Raw genomic sequence first — 21,408 nt, 5'->3', positions numbered from 1 at the left:
ACTCCTGGGCAGCAAGGAACTCATTATAAAAAGGTGCCAAGCTTAGGTTGGACAAGCTGTGATAAATAAATCTGTGGGATTGACTAGATAAACTAAAGCCTCAGGATGAAACTGATTTGAAATGTAGGGCCTAATTCTGTCCATCTTTCTTCCGAGGAAAATAGTTGAATGTGAAAGATCAGTGAATTTTGGCCCAAGTAAAATACTGATGTAGTAGATCACTAAAATTAAAATATATAATTGAATTTAATTGTGAAGATACGAGATATCGTGAAGTTCATGGAAGAAACCCAGTTACAAGAAAAGCACATGAAAAGGTCTAAGTCCACAATTTTACTTATTCACATTCATGTCACTCAGTGCATTTACATCCACGTGTATCAGGGTGAAAAAGGAAACTAGTTAGTAATAACAACTATCACAAAGTATCATACCAGCAAGGCCTTGAATACTAAATGCAGTCCAAATTTCCAAATAGACAAAATGCATTTTCAACAAGAACTCTAATACACATATTGCTTCATTTCACTAATTGGCTTATTGACAACATGCTAGAGTGAACTGTTTCTGAGTTTTATTAGCAACAACTATTTTGAATACATGGATATTTTATGGATATATGGATAATCCATAAAATGAAGTGCCTTCTATCTATGCATCTCTGAAGAAGTCCATTATAGCCTAAAACTATTATGCACTAAGCCCAGCAAGACAAAAGTGATTTGATTCTGCAATATGCACCGAAGCTGAGCAAGTCAGGTGTCTTTTCCTGGGGAATGAAGCAAACTTGAGACTTGAAATCTGCTACTGTGTTTAGTGTTGCTCATCCCTACCAAAATATAGACAATATGGCTGGGACTTTTCCCCCTTCACTTATACTGAGACAAATCTCTCATAGCTCAGATTCATTACTTAGCCCATATAAGCAAACCAAATAGGATAATGCAGACAGCTGAGATTAGGCATCTAACTTTTGGACAGATAAAGCTACAGAACATTTAGTCTTCCCTTAGGAGGAACTTCTAAGGATTGTTTGATTGTGCAGCTCAAGCAGTACTATAACAATGATGTCTTTCCATGAATGATGGGACACTGAAATTCTTGGGTGCTCAGTAAGACAAAGATCTAGATGTGGATCTTGTTCATACTGAAGTTGGTGACAGTTTTGAAGTGTGTTATTTTTATTTATTTATACCAATTATATGCTCAATCTTAAGCTCTTGGCCATGAGGATAACTGGCTACTGAGATAAGTAGACATGATCATAAAACTGCTCTGGATTATGCCAGACAAAATGGACCCTGTTAGGGCTATTCTATAAACTTAGCATCTCAAGGCATCTGGAGGGTTCACTACAATTACATCCACAGTTTCATAAAGCTGAAGGCAACAAAAACTGCTTCCAGGAACCACTGGTATCAAGGCCAGTCTAAATACACTGTGAGTTGCTGGGGTGGTGTGCAGGAGGGCTTGGATTTCACAGCTGGATACTTCTAGCAAATTGCACTCTTTTCTATGCATAGTCCCTAAGGATTTCTCCTTAAATGCATAGATCCAGCTCTTGTATGTCTGGCAAACTCCTCCTGTATGCTTGCCAAGTTTTAAAGGGCAAAGAATCAACAGCTGATAGTTTATGCCAGGAACCAGCAATGATCCAAATTCATCCCTTGTGTAATTCTGGAAAAGCCAGTAGAGTTCCAGGGAAGAAGTTGTTGGCTTAACAAAGTAAATTTTCTCTGACATTTGAGGAATACAGAGTATCAATTAAAGTAGAGCTAATTATTGCTACTATTATTTGCATTGCAGTGGTTCCCAGAGGCCCTTAACAGGATTATAGCCTTCTGGTATGAGGAATTTTTAGGAACGTAAGCTGTGATCAGGAAGTTAATGCATGACAGCTAATATTTGGTACCTGTGTAAAAATCCTCCAAGTTTGGAAGGGCTCCACAGAGCACAGGGCTTTGATCATGGGTATGGGTCACAAGAGACTGAGCCTCTAACACTTCTTGTGCTGCTTTGAGGTTTGCCTGAACTCATCATACATCTCATTACTCTGTAAAGTATGATACAGGCCAGCTTGTGTCCAAAGGAAGAAAGTCCATCCTCAAACTCAGGCAAGGCCAGTAATCATAGAATCATAAAACATGCCAAGTTGGAAGGGGCCAATAAGAACCCCTGGCTCCACATAGAATCACCCCAAAATCAGATCATATGATTGATAGCATTGTCCAAATGCTACTTAAATTCTGGCAGCTTGGAGCTGTGCCCACTGCCCTGGGGAGTTTGTTCCATGACCACCACCCTCTGATAAAGAACCCCTTCTGATAACCAACATGAACATCCCCAGTGCTTTATATTGTGTCCTCATGAAGAAACCTCCAGAAACACTTCTAACTTTCACTTGTTCTGACGAGTCATTCATGGGGTACAGCTTCCTTTGCCTAAGACACATTATACATTTCTACTCTATTTCCACTGAGTCGTTCTTGAAAGGAAGGACTGCCTTACACGTGTTAGCTTCACTTGGCTTCAACTGCTGCCTCTAACATCAGGTGCAGGCCTTTGTTCTGCAAAGTCCACAGGACTTCCAAGGTCCAGACTGAAAAAATACTCAAATAAAATCCTGTAATATATTTCACATCTGGGTTCCTCTGTAGTTTCTTGACTTCTTTTGTCCAGATCACTGCAAATGCTGGGGTCCAGAGCAGTACCCGGAATCCAAAGCTACAGCTGGAACCTCCTCCTGCAGCTGCAGATGTCCTTTCTCTTTTGATTCCCAGAGAATCAGCCAAGGGACATATGTTACACAAATGTCATGCTGAGTTAAATTGGTGGCTGCACTTCTTGTATATCTGGAGGCCAGTATTGCTTCATTCCCCTTTGCCTTGCTCACTGATTACTGCTATGCCGCCTAGACTGTAATGTATATCCTTCAGCCTGGGTTGGTGCTGGTGATAATTTATGTTTTGTACTCTGCTTCTCTGTACAGTGCATTCAGTCTCCTGAGATTTTGATCTTTGGTGGCTGACCAGCTTTCTAGAGACTTCACACAATACACATTAATAATATACTTGACAGGCACACTGCTTGTTAGGACCGTTTCTCAGCACACAAAGGTGCCCATTCTCCACCCAGCAGCTGTTTCAGTGGTCCTTGGCTCATGTTGCTCTGAAGAAATCATAACCGAAATAAGATTCATCAAATAGGTTGCAGACAACAAGCTAGATAAGTTGTACCAACTGGATAAATAAATAACAAGAACAGGGAATGGAAACAATGAAAATGACAGTGATAACAATGATGATTAACATGAACAGATTCTGAAGTTCTGAAGCTATGGTTAGTTTGGAGATATGTTTTCTATTCAAATGTCTTCTATTCAAAATTAATATCTTTTTTTTATCATATTTCCACTGTTTTAATTCTCATGCTATTCTCATTCATGAAGACATCTACTTGTTTTCCAAGTTCTCCCTATTTCCTCTTCTGCCTTTGCACTTACGTGGAATATGTTCAAAGGAAAAACATACTTCATCTGTGTATATCTTTTAAGAAGCACTGCAGCCTCTGAGGACTGCTGCCTTTATCAACAGGCCCAAAGGCACCTATAATAGAGTGAATTCATTTTCACACACCTCATTTATATCCTTTAAATCAATAATACCCAACTTTTTTTCTTGCCTGGGCCGCACTGAATGAAAAGAAATTGTCTTGGGCTGCATAGGAAATGTGTAATATATAATAAATATAAGTAACAAAACTTCTTTTTTTCCTTTATCAGGCTGAGTGGAACTGGAATGAAAACTCATGAAGAGACTACTGTGGTACAAGAGAAACCAAAAAGATATTTCTCTAAGGAGTTAGCAGGCATTTACTGTTGATAACACTGTTCTTACCTTCTTTACAGGGAATGTTTAGTGGAATTAAGCTTGGAATTCTGCTTTATTGGATATCTGGACTATGGCTTTCAACCATTTCAGTGTGCATGCAAAAAATAACAATCTGAGCAAAAAAGCCTACCTAATTAGATATAAAAATAGTTTAGCAGTATTCTGCCCAGTTTACAGAGCAAAATGTGTTACAGCAGATGGAAGGTAAGCTGCCCCAGTAATGCAGCAAGCCAGAGCAGAGCCAGGGTTAAAGGCATCAGGGTTCTTGCTCAGTTGTTTACTTAATCCCATTGTAAAACAAGCTGTAGGATTCCCAATCACAGATTGGAAGTACATTTTTTTGTAGAACTTTCAGAATTATTTAGTAAACTGGTGATTGGTTCAGATTCAGTCATTTTAATTCAGGGGTTTAAAACTTCCCAAAGCTGGCAATTCTGTTAGTGTCTTATTTACAGAAAGTACTTGGGCATACTTGCATTTTACAGCACAGGTAAGCTAGAACTGAATGAAAGTAAGAATTTTTAATGAGAATCCAGAGCAGTTATGGTACCTGGAATTTGAAAACTCACAGAAAGGAAACAGAACTCACCTGAGTGAAGGTGAGTACAGCCACTATGTTTCTGTCATCGTAGTTTGGGTCCCTGTTCCAGACCTGGTTAAGTTTAGGCATTCAGAAGCAGTCATTTTTCTTTGTACCAGAATTATACAAAATGATTGAGGAGTCTATATACTAACAAACAGATTAAGAGTAAACTATCCTATTACTCCTCTTTGGTATTGAATAGGTGTGTTAAGCATATGCAAGGAAATACATGGTAACTTAATTTGCATTTGGATTGATAGTCACAAAAAGTCAAATCGCTTCTAAAATAAGCACAAATATAGAATACTGAATGCCTATCAAGTATATTTTTACATATCTGAATGCCACTCAGGTGTTCACTCTACATACTGTTTACATTTAATACTTCATTTCCTACCCTCAGCCAGAAAGAACACAGAGATTTCTGTCAAGAGCTGTGAAATGTAACAACCTGCTGCTGAGACTGACTGATTCTCACCCCACATTTTTTTCCTGCCGTCTTTAAAGGGATCGCAGAACCCCCAGGAAATCCTTTTGTGTTGCAAAACAGTTACCCAAAAGAAAGATGGATACCAAGATGTCATGGCTGAAATCCCAGCCCCACAGGAATTGTCACATTTTTTACCACTGATAGGAGTAGGATTCACATCTTACCTTCTACCTCCATGTGAGGCAATCAGAGCTGGGCAGATGGACTATATATTAAGTTACAAGTGCTGACCTACTGGTGCTGTGTTTCCTAAATTAAAATAGGAATTTGGCTGTGAGTGTACAGAAGTCTATCACGAACAAATCTCTAGCTGTACACTTGTGAAGCAAAGCTAAAAAATGAGACCAAATGCAACGCAGGGATGAGTCTTCAGGGAGCCTGGAGCAAAGTGACATGAGAACTTCCCTATTCTCTTAGCGTGGCTTTAATCAGATAATGTTGATAATTTAAATATTAACATTGTTAATTATTTCCATGAGGACTTGTCCACTTGGGAAAGTTTTGCTTGTGACTTGAACTAGTCTTGCTATGTGAGGCTCCACAGGATTCCTTTAGTTCAGATTGGGCTTTACAAATAGCATAAACTAAGTTTGCTGTATATCAGGGCGCATTTTTATACTCCTTAACTTGGTCTGTTCAGAATGCCACAAGCCCTGCTCCCCCATCAGAAGGAAAGCTAAAACGGGTTGGCTTTCACAGGCCAGTATTTCTGTGATATCGGTGAGCTGATCTGCCCTGTGGTCACTGTCATTCAGTCCTCTGAAAAGGACGGGTGTATTACTGAGCTAGGAGGAAAACGCCTAGAGAAACGAGCGGTGGAAAAGGACTTTCAGTCCGCAGGAAAATTGGATCTAGGGCGCTGTGTCACTCCAGATTTCTGCTCGGAGCGGTGAGGTATTGGAACAGGCTGCCCAGGGAGCTGGTGGAGCGCTGGGACACCGCTCTCAGCCACAAGGGCTGGGTGGTGCGGAGCAGGAAGCTGAACTCGAAGAACACTGAGGAAGGTGCGCTGACGCTGTAAGCGACTCCACGCTCTTCCGAGAGTCCGAACGAGCCGCTACGCACCGCCGCACATCTGCAACCCCAACACGGACACCACGCATGCGCACTCCCGCCCCTCAGCCGCGCGCAGCTCAGCCCGCTCCGCCTCCCGCACATGCGCACTCTCGCCTCGCTCGCCCAGCCATGTAAACCTCAGGCTGAGAGCACTGCGCGTGCGCAGCGGATGCCGTCCGAGGCTCTCGTTGACCAACCAGCGGCGCCTGTCGCCCTCCCTCCATGAGAGGGAGGGACCCGTCCTCCGCCATCCCATCATGCAACGCGGGGGCGGCGGCGGCGACAGCGACGGCGGTGGCGGCCGCCATGTTGTGGTAGTTTGTTGTTCGCCGGTGGTGGCTGCGCGTTGAGGGGCCGCCGCCGGGCGCTGAATCCGGGCCCTTCCCCGTTCCCTCCTCTCCCCGTCGCTCCTGGGGGCGGCACCGGAGGCGCTGTCGGGGCCTGCCGCCGCCTGGGCACGGCGAGGAGCCATGGCTGCCGCGCTGGGAGGAGGAGCAGGTGGGTTGTGCGGCCTGCGCGGGGCCTGTCGGTGGGGCGGAGGGGAGCGGGCGCTGCCAGGCGCTCGGGGGCAGGAGCTGCCGCCTCTCTGGCGTGAGGGGCCGCGGTGGGAGCCCGGCCCGGGGGGTGAGGGGGAGTGGCCGCGCTGTTGGCCCCGTGGGCGCCGTCCCTGCTGGGCCGCGGCTTCGTCCCGCTTCGTCCCTCGGCGCCGGTTCGAATCCCCAGATGGAGTGGAGGCGTTCTGGGGTCTGTTTACTTAAAGGTTCCGAAGCTTCCGTTCGTTTGGTTCCATGTTCGTGCATTTACAGCGTATGATCTGTTTGAAGAGCTGATCTCTAATCTCGGCGGTCGTCAGAGTTTTGTTTCACAGGTAAACCAGAAGCAGAACGTCTCGCTGGGAACGTGTAAAATGAAGTCGGTACTTGATCCCAGGGTTCTTGGATGCACCACTACACTGCTTTTAGGCTTTTGCTTGCAGCATGTTAAATGATGGTTGGACCCAGTGCTATTCTGATGGGCGCATCAAGCACATCCTAAAACTTGAGTGGTTTTTAAAGAAGAAAAGACTTTAACATCCCATTGTGAACAATGTAAGAGGGACTTTTAGGGAATGTGTGTATTTTAGGTGCTGTGCACCTTACCTTCACTGGCAATAGCAGGTTAGGTAGCTCTGATCAGTCAGTACTTCATCCATTGGTCCTTGTCTGCACGACGATTTGTGATATTTTCCTTGCTGTTTTTGTTGTTGGTAGCCATCGCAGAGAGGAATGTGGCTTGCCCTTGCCAGAGTGCTCGTGCTGCTACCATTTAAGCAAACAGTGGTGAGCAAAGTGTGTAAATGCAGTCACCGAAGGTAGATGTTACAAGGAAATCCCCAAATTTAAAAATAGAGAATTTTGGGCTTGGGAAAGCAGCACCAACTGGTAATGTTCTGAATATACTGAGCATTGCTGTGAAGGTGTTACGTACACTCTCTAAGTTTTTTACAGAAACTCTTGTGCTGTTTCTATGATTTGGTTACTTATGATGTGGAGGCAAACGTTTGCATTTTTGAATTGTCTGAAAGTTTTTTTTACTGGTGCTGTGAGTGAAGGGTATTTTAAAGAAACTGTCACTTCCTAATTACTTGAATTTGTGTATTAAAGACTGTTGAAAGTTGAATGAGCCAATAAATGGTGATCCATTAAATGTGATCTGTTTCCCATGGAAACAGTGGAGATTTTAATCTGAGTGGTCACCTTGCAACACTACTGAATGAAAAACAAACAGAAGTGTCTATTGCATGCTTATATTAGTATGACTAGTCAAGTAAAATTCCTCTAAAATAAATAAAACCAAATATTGGGCCTTATACATAAGCAAGGAAATTCATGTGTTCTCATATGGATTTAATAAAGCAGTATTTCTTTGATTCTGTTCTGCTTATTTGATTGTCTAAAGCTGATACCAACATACAGATAGTTACAGTAAGTATTTGAGTTCACTGAAGTTCTGAAGTGCACTTCTAAACTCACTTCAAAAAGCCTGGTATTTACAGGAATGGCATACACACCTCTTCTTGATAAGAGGCTGCTATCTAAAGTCAATAGTGATACCTAATTGAGCAAAAGGCTTCCTAGGTGAAAAGACCAGGACTGTGTGGTTATTTGGCTTAAAAGCTGGTCATCACTGGATCAAGTTTCAGCTTGAGGAGTTAATGTTTTAGAATTCATTCTCAGAGTGTTTGTTTTTGACTTTAAATTATGGCGATACAACAGAATGTTTTATTATTATTATTATTTTTTTAAGGATGCTTACAGATGATTAGTAAAGATGTGCAAAATAAGTATTGGAAAAATAAATGGAACTTGAGTGTGACACCATTTTGATGTAACTTTTGACAAAGTGAAGAGTTTTGTCCTTGCAGATGCAGATTGTTGTTTGCAAATATATGATGCGGGGCTGATAATTGAAGTACGAAATTGTTGTCTGCTTACCACTTTGAGTGTTGGATAGGATGGAAGGAAGGAAGTTGATTTGTCTGTTGCGTAGATTGTGTAGAGTTGTTAGTCACTTTTATTTTTTTTAAGCTCTTGGGAAACATTGGCTTGATTCATAAGCATAGAGTGCTCACGTGTGCTCTGAGGTCTTACAGTTGCTTGTTAGTCTGTTAATATGATTAAGGTGATGATTCCCAAACTTTTGTGCAAACTTGCCTGTGAAACTGGGAGCAGAGCAAACGTATTGAACGTTACAATATAGCATAACAACTGTACAGTATAGCTGCTGAAATTTTTTCTTGATGTTTAAAATGTAGTTTTAAATTGATGGTAGTAATCTCGTTCAGAACGAGATGGTTACAAGGAGAGCCAAACAGCACGCTCACGCTAAAACTAAGCAAGAACACTTGATTGTCTGCTCTCTGATAGCACTGGCACCTTAATGGGTAAAGCTTCTGTGTTTATGCCTGAATGACGGTGAGTAGAGTCCTGGATGTGATTCGTTTTCTGGGTTTTGCACTCTGCTGGATGGACTGATGCAGCTGGACACTGTGACTTACATTGAAATGTATACACTCAAACTGCAGGGTGACAGAGACCTGTATCATGAAATATGACTGTGCTACTGTATCAACTGAGGACTAGTGCCAGAAAACGTTACTACTTACAGCAAGCATATTTGCTTTCAAGCATAGCAATTCTAAACATTTGAATGTTTTGAAAGGCTTTAAGGAAGAGCTACATTTCTCTGCACATTGTCTCATTTAAGGTCATTATAATTACTAGCCTAACCAGAGTATCACTTACTTTTTATTATTATTGCTATTTTTTTTTTTTTTTTTTTTTTTTTTTTACGAAAGCTGAAGCCAAATTTTGTTACATCAAATGCTAGACTTAAGATTTTAGGTCATATAGAACTTACAGTCTAGAATATTAAAGATGGTGATTGTCTCAGGCTCAGCTGAAGTGTCTTCCAGACGAGTAGTGTTACTGGTCCACCCAGCATTTGCTGGTTATGAAAGATGCTGAAGAGTTGAAGTTTCTCAGTGGTGTCCAAAGCCATTTGGGAGCTGAGCTCATGTGGATTTCATTTAAGCCTTTGGCCTTCATTCACTGTTAGACGTGCTTGTGAGGCAAGAAATCATGACCTAGTGTCTTTCCAAAGCAAGTGTATTATTAATTCCAAGAAGGCTTTGGAAACATTTTCTATGAGTTGGTTTAAATGCAGTCTTTTTTTTTTTGCCTCCTTTAAGATACTCTTTCTTTCAAGCACAGATTAGAAAGAGCTTCAGTACCTGTGACATATCACTACTGGTTCCGTTCTTATAGCTAGTGACTTGGTTTGCATCATTATAAACATGGGAAGAAATACAGAAGCTGAGGGACACGTTGTGCAATTGCTATGTTGTGACAGATACTTAATCACTGAATGGTTAAGGCTTGTATGAGTAATTGTTTACTGAAGATGATATTTGTCCCTAAACACATAAACCGAACTGTTTGTGTTTGTGGTGTGTTTCTTTTGCTTGTTCTCCTGTGCATAAAACAGAATTAATGTGATTTTTATGATAGGGAGCTTGACTGTCATAAGTGAAGCAGGAATCATAGCATCCTTCGTAACATGTTTGGTTTGCATCATAGGTCAGGGATTCCTGTTGACCTTGTAACTAATCATAACAGGAAAAGCACAAGAAGTTTTTATTCAGTTGGTGTTAATAGTACAGTTGTGTTTCCATCCCGTGTTTTAGACATGGCTGTTCCTCTTGAAGCTTGCTATTCCCCTGTATCACATAGCAAGAGATGTGGAAATTCAGTAGAGGAAGGCAACAGCACTTAAATGGTATGCACAAGTGATGGAAATCTGGGCTATACAATACCTGTGTTGCATGAAATCTTGCAGTGAAACATGAAGAAAAATGTTTACCAGATAAGCTTGTAAACTGTTTTTGATCTTGCGACTTGTGCTTGTAGTGCTGTCAGATTGTCATATCAAGTGTTTAAACACAGCGGTGGGGAATGGGAGAAATCAAGATGGAGATGATTGTCTTCAGATCTAAGCATAGAGAAGCGGTGTTTTTCCATGTAGGTAATGGCTTTTCCTTTATCCCCATTTATTTATTTAAAGTAGCCTCCTTCAGTTGTGCCCAGAAGCAGTACACCTAGTTAATTTAAAAGCCCATTGCATAAGCAGCGTATGATAATTTTTTTTTTTTCCATTGGCTGGATCTTCATTGCAAGTTTCAGCCTTTCTTCATCTTGTTTAGGTTAAAGAGGAATCTTTGGTGCTTTTTCAGTGCCTAAAAGAAATAGTAGGTTTGGTGTTCGTGGTTGTGAAATACTGAAGCAGGCTGAAGTACGTAATTTTGAGCTGTGAAGAAGGTTCTAGAGATGGTAGTTGGCCTTCCAGAGAGTGTGCAGGTGCATTTGTAGCAAGAACAGTGTAGCCATCAAATGTTTTTCCCAGGCTGGAAGTCTTGGGTTGCAGTAACACAGTAACATACTCCATCTTAGCAACAGTTGCTATGTAGGACTATCTTTTTAGGATGCGTTGGTACCATTTTAAGATATGTGGGAGCTTTGCTCTGCAGTGTTCTTGCTGATTCACCTCCCACACTTGTGAGACTTTGACTGTGTGGTTTAGGACTTCCATTTTCCATGGAAAATTATTAGTGTAAATTTTACTGAAAGGAGGACAAGAGAGTAGGAAACTATCACCAGCATAGCCAGAGGGGAAATGAGGCTTGAATTCTGTGGGTTTCTAGTGTGGGCAAATTGTTCTAATAGGGCGGGGGGAGGGGAGCAAAAGACCACTGCCACCAAAAAATAAATGAGATCACGTTGTAAAAGGAGAAAATGAGCAGCTTATAGCACTGCTCTAGCTGCACCAGGTGAAGTAGAAAGCAGTCAGACCTTTTTAGTGTAGGGAACGAAGCATGTTTGGCAGTCGTTGTGCTTACTCTGGATTCCAGCTGCCCAGAGCCCTGTGAGGCAGGCAGGCCTAACAGCAGCCAGGGTCAGTCATTCTGCTGCATCCTCCAACTCTTCTGAAGCTTTGCAGATGGTGATTTTCTTAGTGCTGAATCTTCCAGTCAATACTGTTAATCTACACACGCCTTGGTGAGCTTTGCCATGAACGTGTTGAGTTGCAACAAGAAGCCCTAGCTGTTGTGTTACATGTCTTGGCAGCAGTTGTAGTGTTCCTTCCCTTACTGCAGTGATATCACTGCAACAAATACAAAACCTCTTTCGCATCCTACAGTGGACATTTTCCTGCTTAGAGGCCCTATGTTCATGGATTTCTCCACTTCATTTTTTTTCCTTTCTACCGTCCACATAAGATAGAATTATTCAAGCAAGAAAAAGTCTTCTGTTGCAATGTGCCTGGCGCTGAGTGTTTGTCTTTCTGTAAGAGTTAATGTTTTATGAGTACTTAACCATGCTTCACACAAAGATTGACTTTTTCAAGGGGAAACGTCTACAAAGGTTATACTGGTTGTTGTTAACTGCTTTTGCCTGCGTGATTGAAAAAAGCAGCTTCAGAAATAAAACCTCAAGCCACTCTGCCAGAGATACGCGAAATATCACGTGGCACTGCATGTGTAAGGTCTTGGTGCCCATTTCAGTGTTTGCTGTCTCAAGTCATGAATCTGGGAATGAATGTTTGCAGGTCCATGGCTTTGTAATCTGATTTTCTAAAGGAGAACTAATTTGTGATGCTTGTTGTCAGTGTCAAATGCTAAGGGACAAATAAGTATAAAGCCTAGAAAAGAAAAGCTGTCTCCCCTTGCTACAAAGATCCTTATATCATAAGTGTGTGATGAGATGGGAAACAAGGGCAAGGAAGTAATGGAGATGTATGTTCTTAGAAGCTCTGCTCACTGCACACACATTGTCTGGGCATTGCTAAGACTTTGGGATGCATCCTGCCACATGGCACTTGTGAAAAGGGCTTTGAAGGAGTGTAATGCAGCTTTGCATTTTGGTAGGAGTTGCTCTTAATAGAATGGGAGAACTTCTGAGAAGTTGGAAGAGTTGAAGTTTGTGTCACTGGCTGAATGGGGATCCAGACGTGCACTAGAAATTTGGCAGGAATTTGTTCTCTTCTTTGGAAGTAATATTAAGTGGAAGCACTCTTCTATCAGTGAGACATAACTATCTGGCCTAGAAGAGGTCAGTGGAGAGAGCAAAGAGTTTTTCTTTTTGCTGTATAGAAACATCAACAGAGAAGACTTTGGCATATAGCTTGGTGCGTGTTGTCTAGATTTAAATTTAGCTGAAGTTCAAGTCCATCTGTGTAATAGTTGTGTGCTGGATTTCATCACGACAGAACTAAGATCTTGTCTTCAAGTTGTGTTGGTTTATAATGAAGTGCTCTATGCTTCCAACAGTGCTACCTGGGACACAAAACCACAGTTTCTTTGCAAGGAAAACAGGCAGATCATAGAAAGAAATTGCTGACTTCGGGGTGATTATAATTATTTTCTGTTGACTTAGTTTGTGAGCACTCCTAATTTGGGTTACTGCAAACTCAGTCATACTACTTTAAACAACCTTTGGAGGCGGTTATATCAAGTGAGTGGTTTACTGCAGTTCAGCTGAAAGAACTGCAGGATATTTATGCCTTTAAAATGGCAATCCACTCTGATAATCCCTGCAGCATGGTCTTAAATGATTCTAGGGAAAACAATGTGGCAGTTGTTTTAGTGACCACAAAATGGGATAATTTGGTGTTCAGAAGGAAGATAGTGTGTGTCTGAATATCTGTCTGACTTTTCCTTATGGGTAGCATAGGAATTGAAGGAGATTGTGGTACGTGGATGTCTGAGCAAAGAGATGGAAGTTTGGAGTTTTTCAGTTGTGAAAACACAGAATATCAGAGTTATTTTTATCTACTGTTTCAAAAGCAGCGAGTTACCACTCATCTCTTATTGCATTATAATTCATTCTGAGCAGTCTCATTTCCATAGTTACATACGATAGAAAATTCAGCTCTAGGAACATCACTAAACCAACAATTTTTAAAAGAAGTTTCAATTTTTAATGTGTTTTTTTTTTCTTTTTGTATTGGTCACTAATACCTGTATTTTGGTTATGTGAAGGAGTGAATAGATGTGTCGTTGCATGTGGTGAATGCTCACTAAGGGATGTTGGGATTGAGTTTTAAGAGGAAAGATGGATTTGGGGGGGTTTTTGGAGGCTTGTTAAGGGCAGAAATGCAGAAAACCAGTTACCATTGACATTGTGCTCAAATCTCTGTCCAAGTACAGATTGTGCTGGGAGAATGACTGGATATGTGTATGCTTAGTAACAATGTAACCTACTTCCAGTTCTTGTGTAGTTTGTTTTCTTTTAAACTCTGGCTGAGACAATTGAAGGTGTTTTATGCATGACTTCCGTCCACTTCTTGGGGTTGCTGGTGTCTTCCTGCCTTGTGCTGATGCTTGCTCCCATTTTCAGAGTAGCTTTCCAGGACCCCAGTATGGATGGATGGGTGTGATGTGCACAAGGCAAGCAAAGAACTGTTGGACATAATTCCCTTGATTTCCAGTGTGCTTGAGCTTCATCAATTCCTGGGAAGCTCCTGTCTCCAAAGTGGTTGCTTTAGAAACAACCTTGAATTTCAATAAGAATTATTTCATGTAGTTACCTTTTTTTTTTTTTTTTTTTTTAAACAGATGATGACTTTGATCAGTTTGATAAGCCTGGTGCGGAAAGATCTTGGAGAAGAAGAGCTGGAGATGATGAGTGGGACAGGTGAGTAGAATATTTTTATGTTCAGCTTCTGTATATTAAATGACATTGCTGTGTTTTCTGATTCTCACATTTTGTATTCTAACATTTGCAGTAGTGCACATTTAGATACTAATGAAGATGTTGGTTGTTATGCATGTGTCAGCAGATGTTAGACTGTGCCAAATGTATACTTGCCTTGAGGAATACAGAGAGCACTATGAAGAGATGCTATTTAAAATTAGATAAGTATAAAGCGTTTGTGATATGTAATTAAATTTACAATTACTGTCGTGGTTTTCCTCTACATCTTTAGTAGGGTCTTAATAATTGGCTTAAACAGATTTTTTGCTAGTGCTTGAATTTGGGAATTTTTAAAATAGATGTTTAAATTCTTCAAAATCCTTTGGTAATGGAGCTTACATATGATCTTCTATTGAAAAATATATGACAGCTATGAGGATTTAGAAATTTGCATGAACTTGGTTATTTTTGGAGAGTAAGTGTGTGTGTTGTGAAAAACCTATGTCTAGCTGCTGATTTGACTTGTCTGTTCTTTATGGGAGAGAACTTTTCACTTCCTGTGAAGCTGATTTTTTTGTTATTCCTGTTTGGCAGCTGAGAGACTTGTTCAGACTGTGCCAGTTGTCACCAGGTTTCACTGTGAAAAAGGGGAAAAAGATGAAACAGGTCTTATCTAATAATCACTCTTGTGATTGTAGTAAACAAACTTTACTGTAAGTAGTTTTCCACTGAACTGAGCCTTGGAAGTGAACCAGCTACTCTGCATTTATTGTCATTCCAAAGGGATTAGTTAGCTTCCTCTTCCATGCTTTCCTGTTAGGCTGAGTGAACAGTTCTCATTGCTCTAAGAGGTAAGTAAGAATGAATAAGGAACTCAGACAATATCTTGAGTATACAGTGTTCTGCTGTGAAGAATATTGCTGCTCTGTCATGCCAGCACAGCTGTGGGTTGGATGGTGAACTGCATCAAGGAACTGATCTGCTTTGAGAATGCAATTAAAATAACTTGTTGGAGGCAACTCGCTGTGCTGTGCTGCCTCCCAGCCCCAGAAATGTGATGTCGTGTTTGAGTTGGCATGGAACACCTCAGAATTACTGAAGCCAATGTCATGGGTAAATGTTGGTAGTAGAATCTTTTCTTTTTTTTTCTTTTTTCTTTTGCTGCTGACTTCATGGTAGACTTCTAGATGCTGATTGGCCCCATTTGTTTTGTATCTCTCCTACCTTGGCTTAGAATGGCTAAATCATAGAATCACTCAGGTTGGAAAAGACCTTAAAGATCATTGGTTAGGTTGTGATTGGACTCATACTCCCCTAACTCTTAACAGCTCTCTATGAAATCATGTCCTGTTCTACTGTTACTGTGAAAAATTTGGAAGAGTCAAACAGTTACTTCACTGGAAGAAGTAGTGCGTTGCTAAGGCTAAACCCCTGGTGGCAAAGCTATTTTCATAGGACTTCAGAAAAGTTATAGAATATTTTCACTAAGCTGAAACTTTGAAACACAGAGTTATAGAAAAATGTTTTCTCTTCTAAATATGCTTTCATTTTTTTCTTGGATTATTATTAGAAGTTGTATTTTATTTATTCTGTAGTAGAATTGTAAGGGAAGTGGTTTCAGGTTCAGTACTGGTGATTCATAGAATCACTATGGTTGGAAATGACCTCTAAGATCATCTAGTCCAGCCATCCATTTACCACCAACATTGCCCACTAAACCATGTTCCATAGAACCACATCTCTTGAAAACTTCCAGGGACAGTGACTCAAACATCTCTCTGGGCAACCTGTTCCAGTGCTTGGCCACTCTTTAGCAGGAGGATTTTTTCCTAATATCCAACCTGAACCTCCCCTGGCACAACTTGAGACCGTTTCCTCTTGTTCTATCACTGTTACACAGGAGGAGAGGCAGACCCTCACCGTACCACAACCTCCTTTCAGGTAGTTGTAGAGGGCAATAAGGTTCCCCCTGAGCCTCCTCTTCTCCAGTCTGTTCTCCAGAGTAAGGGATCCCAGTTCCCTCAGCTGTTCCTCATAAGACTTATGCTCCAGTCCCCTTACAGCTTTGCTGCCCTTCCCTGGATATGCTCCAGGGCCTAGATGTCTTTCTTGTAGTGAGGAGCCCAAAACTGAATGCAGTACTCAAGATGTGGCCTTGTCAGAGCTGAGTACAGAGGGACGATCACCTTCTACCCCTGCTGGCTGCATTATTTCTGATACAAACCAGGATGGCATTGGCCTTCTTGGCCACCTGGGCACACTGCTGGCTCATGTTCAGTTGGATGTTGACTAATACTTCCAGATCCTTTTCCTCTGTGCAGCTTTCCCACCTTCTACCAAAGCCTGCAGTGATGCATGAGGTTGTTGTGGCCAAAGTGAAGGACCCAGCACTTGGTCATGTTGAAGATCATTCCATTGGCCTCAGCCCAGCTATCCAGCCTGTCTCCCTCTGAGGGGCCTTTCTACCCCCAGGCAGGTCAGCACTTTCTCTCAACTTGGTGTCATCTTCAACTTGCTGAAGGTGCCCTCAATCCCCTTGTCCAGGTCATCTGTATAGATACCAAACAGGACAGACCCCAATACTGACCCCTAGGGATCACCACTCATGACCAGTAACCAGCTGGATTTAACTCCATTCACCACAGCTCTCTGTGCCCAGCCCTCCAACTGGTTCCTTACCCAGCAAAGTGTGTACCTGTCTAAGCCATGGGCTGCTACCTTCCCCAGGAGAAATCTATGGGAGTCAAAAAGCCAAAAGCTTTGCTGACATATATAGACTGTCAGCAGCCTTTCCCTCATCCACCAGGCTGATCGCCCAGTCATCTTGCTGATCATTTGAGGGAATACTTCTTACAAATTTATCTAATGGAGCATTATTTCATTTGCAAATGTTAGAATTATTAATATTTTAGTACTACTTCTTCATAGATTGCAATGCTTTCTTGTGGAAGTGTTAAGTTCTGTGGACATTGCTCCTGAGTATGTTATTGCCTAATGTAGTTGCTTGAAATTTTGTAACTACTGGCCCTGTTCTGTATAGGACATAGGACACTGAAAATAATAAATGAACATGGGATTTTTTTGATTCTTCGTGCTTTGTTTTGCAACTTTTCCTTACTTTTCTGGGAGGAGGGCAAGGGGCTGATGCATCATCCATCCACACTTGCACTGCATTGCTTCTTAACAGAGCCCCTTCCCCCAGACATGTAAGCCAGTTTGAATTCCCAGCTCTTTCTGTTCTCAAACAGTGGGTGATTACTGAGAATCGGAAAGGTTTTATTATTTTGGAGTACAAATGTCACATTGTTCTTAGAGAATTTTTCCCATTACTTTTTTTTGGTTTTATTTAAACATTCTTTCCCAAAACATTTGTCCTTGCTACTGCTCATGTTTAATGGGGCATGCTCGTGAAATCAGAGGCCAGGAAGGCTCATATAATCTGATGTGTTTATCACGGGCTGTTAACTTATAAGTTTGTCTCTACAAGTAGCTGAAAGATTGAATTTGGGAAAAATGTACCATTCTGGTGCTGTTCAGTGAGATGACAAGTGATTTGATACTAGATTTTTGTGGAAATTTAATGTTCTGACCCTCCTCTGGGACAGTTTCTCTGTACTGGCAAAAAATATCTTCCATTTTGTTGTGTTTGTTTTTTGAAGGTATTTTCTCTTGCTGATTTGGTGAGCTGAATTTATTCAGTGGGGGTAACAATTAATATTGAAGTCAAAGAAGGACAAGTAATGAGTCTGTCTCTTCTGAGAGCAGCAAACTATTTGATTACTGTAGCCCTACTTTCTTAGAACTGCAGCGTTAGGAAGACTTGAATCTTGGTGACAGTGAGGATCAGTTTCCTTTGGAACTGTCACGGATGTGTACTTTTATTCCAGCTTAATTTGTTTTGTATGGCTTTGGTATCAGCTTGCAGCCATTTGGTTTTCTCTATTTTTCCCTGCTGACCTAAAATCTTGTAGTAGTGGTTTTGTTAGTTGCTTTAAGAAATGAGATCTGGTAATTTGGTTCCTCTTCTTTGTGCTCTATAACTTCAGATTTAGCTATTCAAAAAAAAAGCTTGAACTATGTCTGCTTTATTGTGTAGGCTTTCCACTATTTCTTTGTTTATTCACATAGTTACCAACTTCGCTGATTTAGAAGAAAAAAGCAATGTAAACATGGAAAAACACCATGACAACTTTCTAGTTATGAGCTTCATTTATGTGCTAGTGCAATTTTTTTGAGTGTCATGTTATATTTAGAGTATGTTTGCAATTACTTCTATTGATCAAATCTTTCTTAAAAAAAGGAAAGAAATCACATCAAAGGATTTTTAGTGATATGCGGAATAGCCCTAAATATATTTAGATAATAAATTCAATCTTTCATTGTATTACAGTTCTGATCTGAACTTCTTACTAGCTTGACTTGCTTTTGTCTTTGAATGTTTGTGCAACACATGCTTGCTGTCTCTTGCAGTTTGTTCTGTGCTATTTATTAAAAGCTGTCAGTGGTGGACTATACTGCTGGAAAGTGTTTTCAAATCTTGGTGCATTTGTCAGGTTACTGGCAGCTGATTCTGTGCTGAAGAGATTAGGGTTGTTTCCCTACCTTGAGTTTGGCTTTAAATTCTTCTGGAACCAATTTTGTTACGTAAAGTTTTCTGTCTCTGAAATAAAGGGCTTAAATTCTAGCTCTTCTACTCATTGGGATGCGTGGTATGTCTTATGTCCCAATTTGTGCTTAATACTGCAGTGATCACAGAACAGTTGCTATTAATGTTCAGTCATTCCTGGAACTGTTTGAGATTGGTAACTACGGACAAATACTGTGTGCAGATGATAACATCCTATTTAGTGCTGATATGGAATATAATCACTTTTCTCAGAAGATTGTTTTCTCTGTTTTCAGGCACTATTTGTACATTAGCTAGGTCTTAACGAGATATAACTGTCAACTTCTAGCAGTGCTTTATGCCTTGGGATTTCCTTCAACTTTAAGTATTCTTCCGGAACTCTAAAGAACTCTTACACATTTACTCCAGTATGAATTTGCTTTCTAGCTTCTTTGAAAGAGTGGCAAATACGTTCTTTCCTGTGGGCAGGAATACGTTGAAAACTGTCTTTGCTTTTAATTCTGCTCATAAGGACTGTTCTCACTTTGGGGTATTTAATTTTTATGTAATTTGCTTGACTGTGGGCTGTTTTTCTTTTTAAGGTCTGCCAAGGTGTGTAGGTTAAAACAGATTCTCATTCTTGAGTTAGAGTTTATACATCAAATCACTGTCATCTCATTTTAGTATTAGCACGTGTTTGTTCTAATATTGGCATTTGGCAGTAAGAAGTATTTTCTATTGAAGGGTGGATCTCCTAATTCCTGGTGCTAGACAACCTTTTCACTGAGGATAGAACAAGATTAAGTTCTTGTTCTAAATCATAGGAGTGTAATCCCTTATTGTTGCATCCTCTTTATGGCAGAGATTTTATATGATGGAAGAAGTTTTGCAAGCCAAAACCTTGTATTTTTGTTTCCTGAATTCTTAGTCATTCTCAAAGTGGTGGTGAGCCACAGACCTGATTTCTGTAGTCCCACAAATATCTGTTTGACCTGTCTTTATTTCCTCCTCCTGAAGCTTGGGGCTTTCACAAAATCTATAGGACTTAATACCTCCCAGGTTAGCTGGTTTCCAAGTGCTTCCTTCTTCAAATGCAGCTTGGATGGTGTAGCCTGGAGGCCTGCAGCATGGCATTGTCTCACCTGCTGCTTCTGTGGGGAAGTGGAAAGGAACAATTTGGACAGTATGCCCAAGTGGACTTAAAAATAAGAATCTGGAGCAGGGATCTGGCTAATCACATCATAAAGTAATATGCTTTGCCTAGGTCTTTGTACTTTGTCATGATAGGATGGATTTGGAAGGGAGTAAATAGAGAAATAAAGTGTTTGCACAACAGCAATGTTACTTTAATGCATTTGGTTTGTTGTTACTTTTAAAATCTTTTCTTTCAACTTGCTAAGTGCTCTTTCAACTTGCTAAGTGCTTTGATAAAAGGAAAGCTCTGTGTGAATAACAGTGCTCAAGTTACTTTCCTAAGCCACATATCCTGTATAATGTGTCTTTCTGTTTTCTGAGATTCAACTTTGAAAAATTTCTTAATATTTTCCAGTGAACTTGAAGATGATTTGCTTGGAGAGGATTTGCTTGCCGGCAAAAAGGTAAGAGATATACATTAAGCGAGTTGTTATGCATATTGAAATGTGAACTTCATTCATCTCATTCACTGTAGTTATTTGATGTGGCTTTTTATGTATCATACATCCCTAAAGACAGCTGTGTTGTTCGAGTATCTGAGATCTCCTGTTTTAGCAGAGCAATCTGTGCCTGGTCTTTTAGTGAAGTGCCTCCAAGTATGATGGTTATTAATAAATTTTTTAGGTTTTTTTCCTGAAGTAGTATTTGTTCTTGAAACATACAGCTCAAAAAAGAGTTGATTCTCTAAATTGATTTATCTGAAGTTCAAATTGACTAATTAAAAAAAAAAAAGCTTCCTGAAGCATTCCTGAGAATTCATTTAAACTGTCAGTTTCCTGGCTATTTAAAGTATAACAATAATGTCGTGCTTCTCATTCCCAGCAGTGTTTTACTGAGGGGTCTGTGTGAGGTGCTCTGATTCATCATGGACAGTGAGAAAATAAAACAACAAAAGAACGTAAAAAGTCAATAGTATCTGTAGGTAGTGCTACTATTTTGTGTAGCAGGTAGGCAGAGGATTTCCCCTTCTGCAGGGAAGGAAGAATGTGGGAGTAGCTAATGCTGGAGAGCATAAATAAATTTACCAAATTGAACTGTATAAAAGAACTGATACCTGAAGGAGGAGATGGGACTTAATGTTTGGGAAATCAAAACTGGCTAGTTGCCTCCTGCTTCTCTTTATCTGCTAAATGAGTTAATTGATGGAGGTAGTTTTTAAAGTTATGTTTGAAGATGACTAGGCTTGAGTCACCCAGATCTGGTAGAAGTTGAGTTTTAATTGATGTGGTTTCCACACTCTAAATATTAGAAGCTAGCTTTGTGAAATTGCTCTGTCAGTAATTTCTGTTAAGGTAGGAAATCCTGTTGTCTGATAGACTGGCTATCCAAAATGTAAGCAGTTAATGTTAATTCTATGT

General features: G+C 40.5%; 1 protein-coding gene and 1 long non-coding RNA gene across 5 annotated transcripts in view; one reads left to right on the top strand and one right to left on the bottom strand.

Moving 5' to 3' along the window:
- Positions 1-332: 332 nt before the first annotated feature.
- LOC149917584 (uncharacterized) lies at positions 333-5,949 on the bottom strand. The gene is made up of 3 exons (XR_016467902.1): positions 5,128-5,949; positions 4,480-4,542; positions 333-3,168 (listed from the first exon to the last, which is right to left on the bottom strand). It is a non-coding gene; the product is annotated as an uncharacterized LOC149917584 (long non-coding RNA).
- A 106-nt stretch (positions 5,950-6,055) lies between these two features.
- Positions 6,056-21,408, top strand: part of RBM33 (RNA binding motif protein 33) — a 95,436-nt gene continuing 80,083 nt past the window's right edge. For all 4 annotated transcript variants that reach the window (XM_031615949.2, XM_031615950.2, XM_031615948.2 and 1 more), the window contains exons 1-3: positions 6,056-6,517; positions 14,172-14,250; positions 20,406-20,454. In XM_031615949.2, the coding sequence (XP_031471809.1) occupies positions 6,490-6,517; positions 14,172-14,250; positions 20,406-20,454 (156 nt within the window). In that variant the 5' untranslated portion in view covers positions 6,056-6,489. The remainder of the gene's footprint in view (positions 6,518-14,171; positions 14,251-20,405; positions 20,455-21,408) is intronic.

Source organism: Phasianus colchicus, chromosome 6 (assembly GCF_987193195.1).
Source record: "Phasianus colchicus chromosome 6, bPhaCol1.hap1.1, whole genome shotgun sequence".
In the NCBI taxonomy this organism is placed as follows: Eukaryota; Metazoa; Chordata; class Aves; order Galliformes; family Phasianidae; genus Phasianus; species Phasianus colchicus.
The sequence above is the reverse complement of the archived record's forward strand: the minus strand, read 5'-3'. Positions and strand labels throughout refer to the sequence as shown.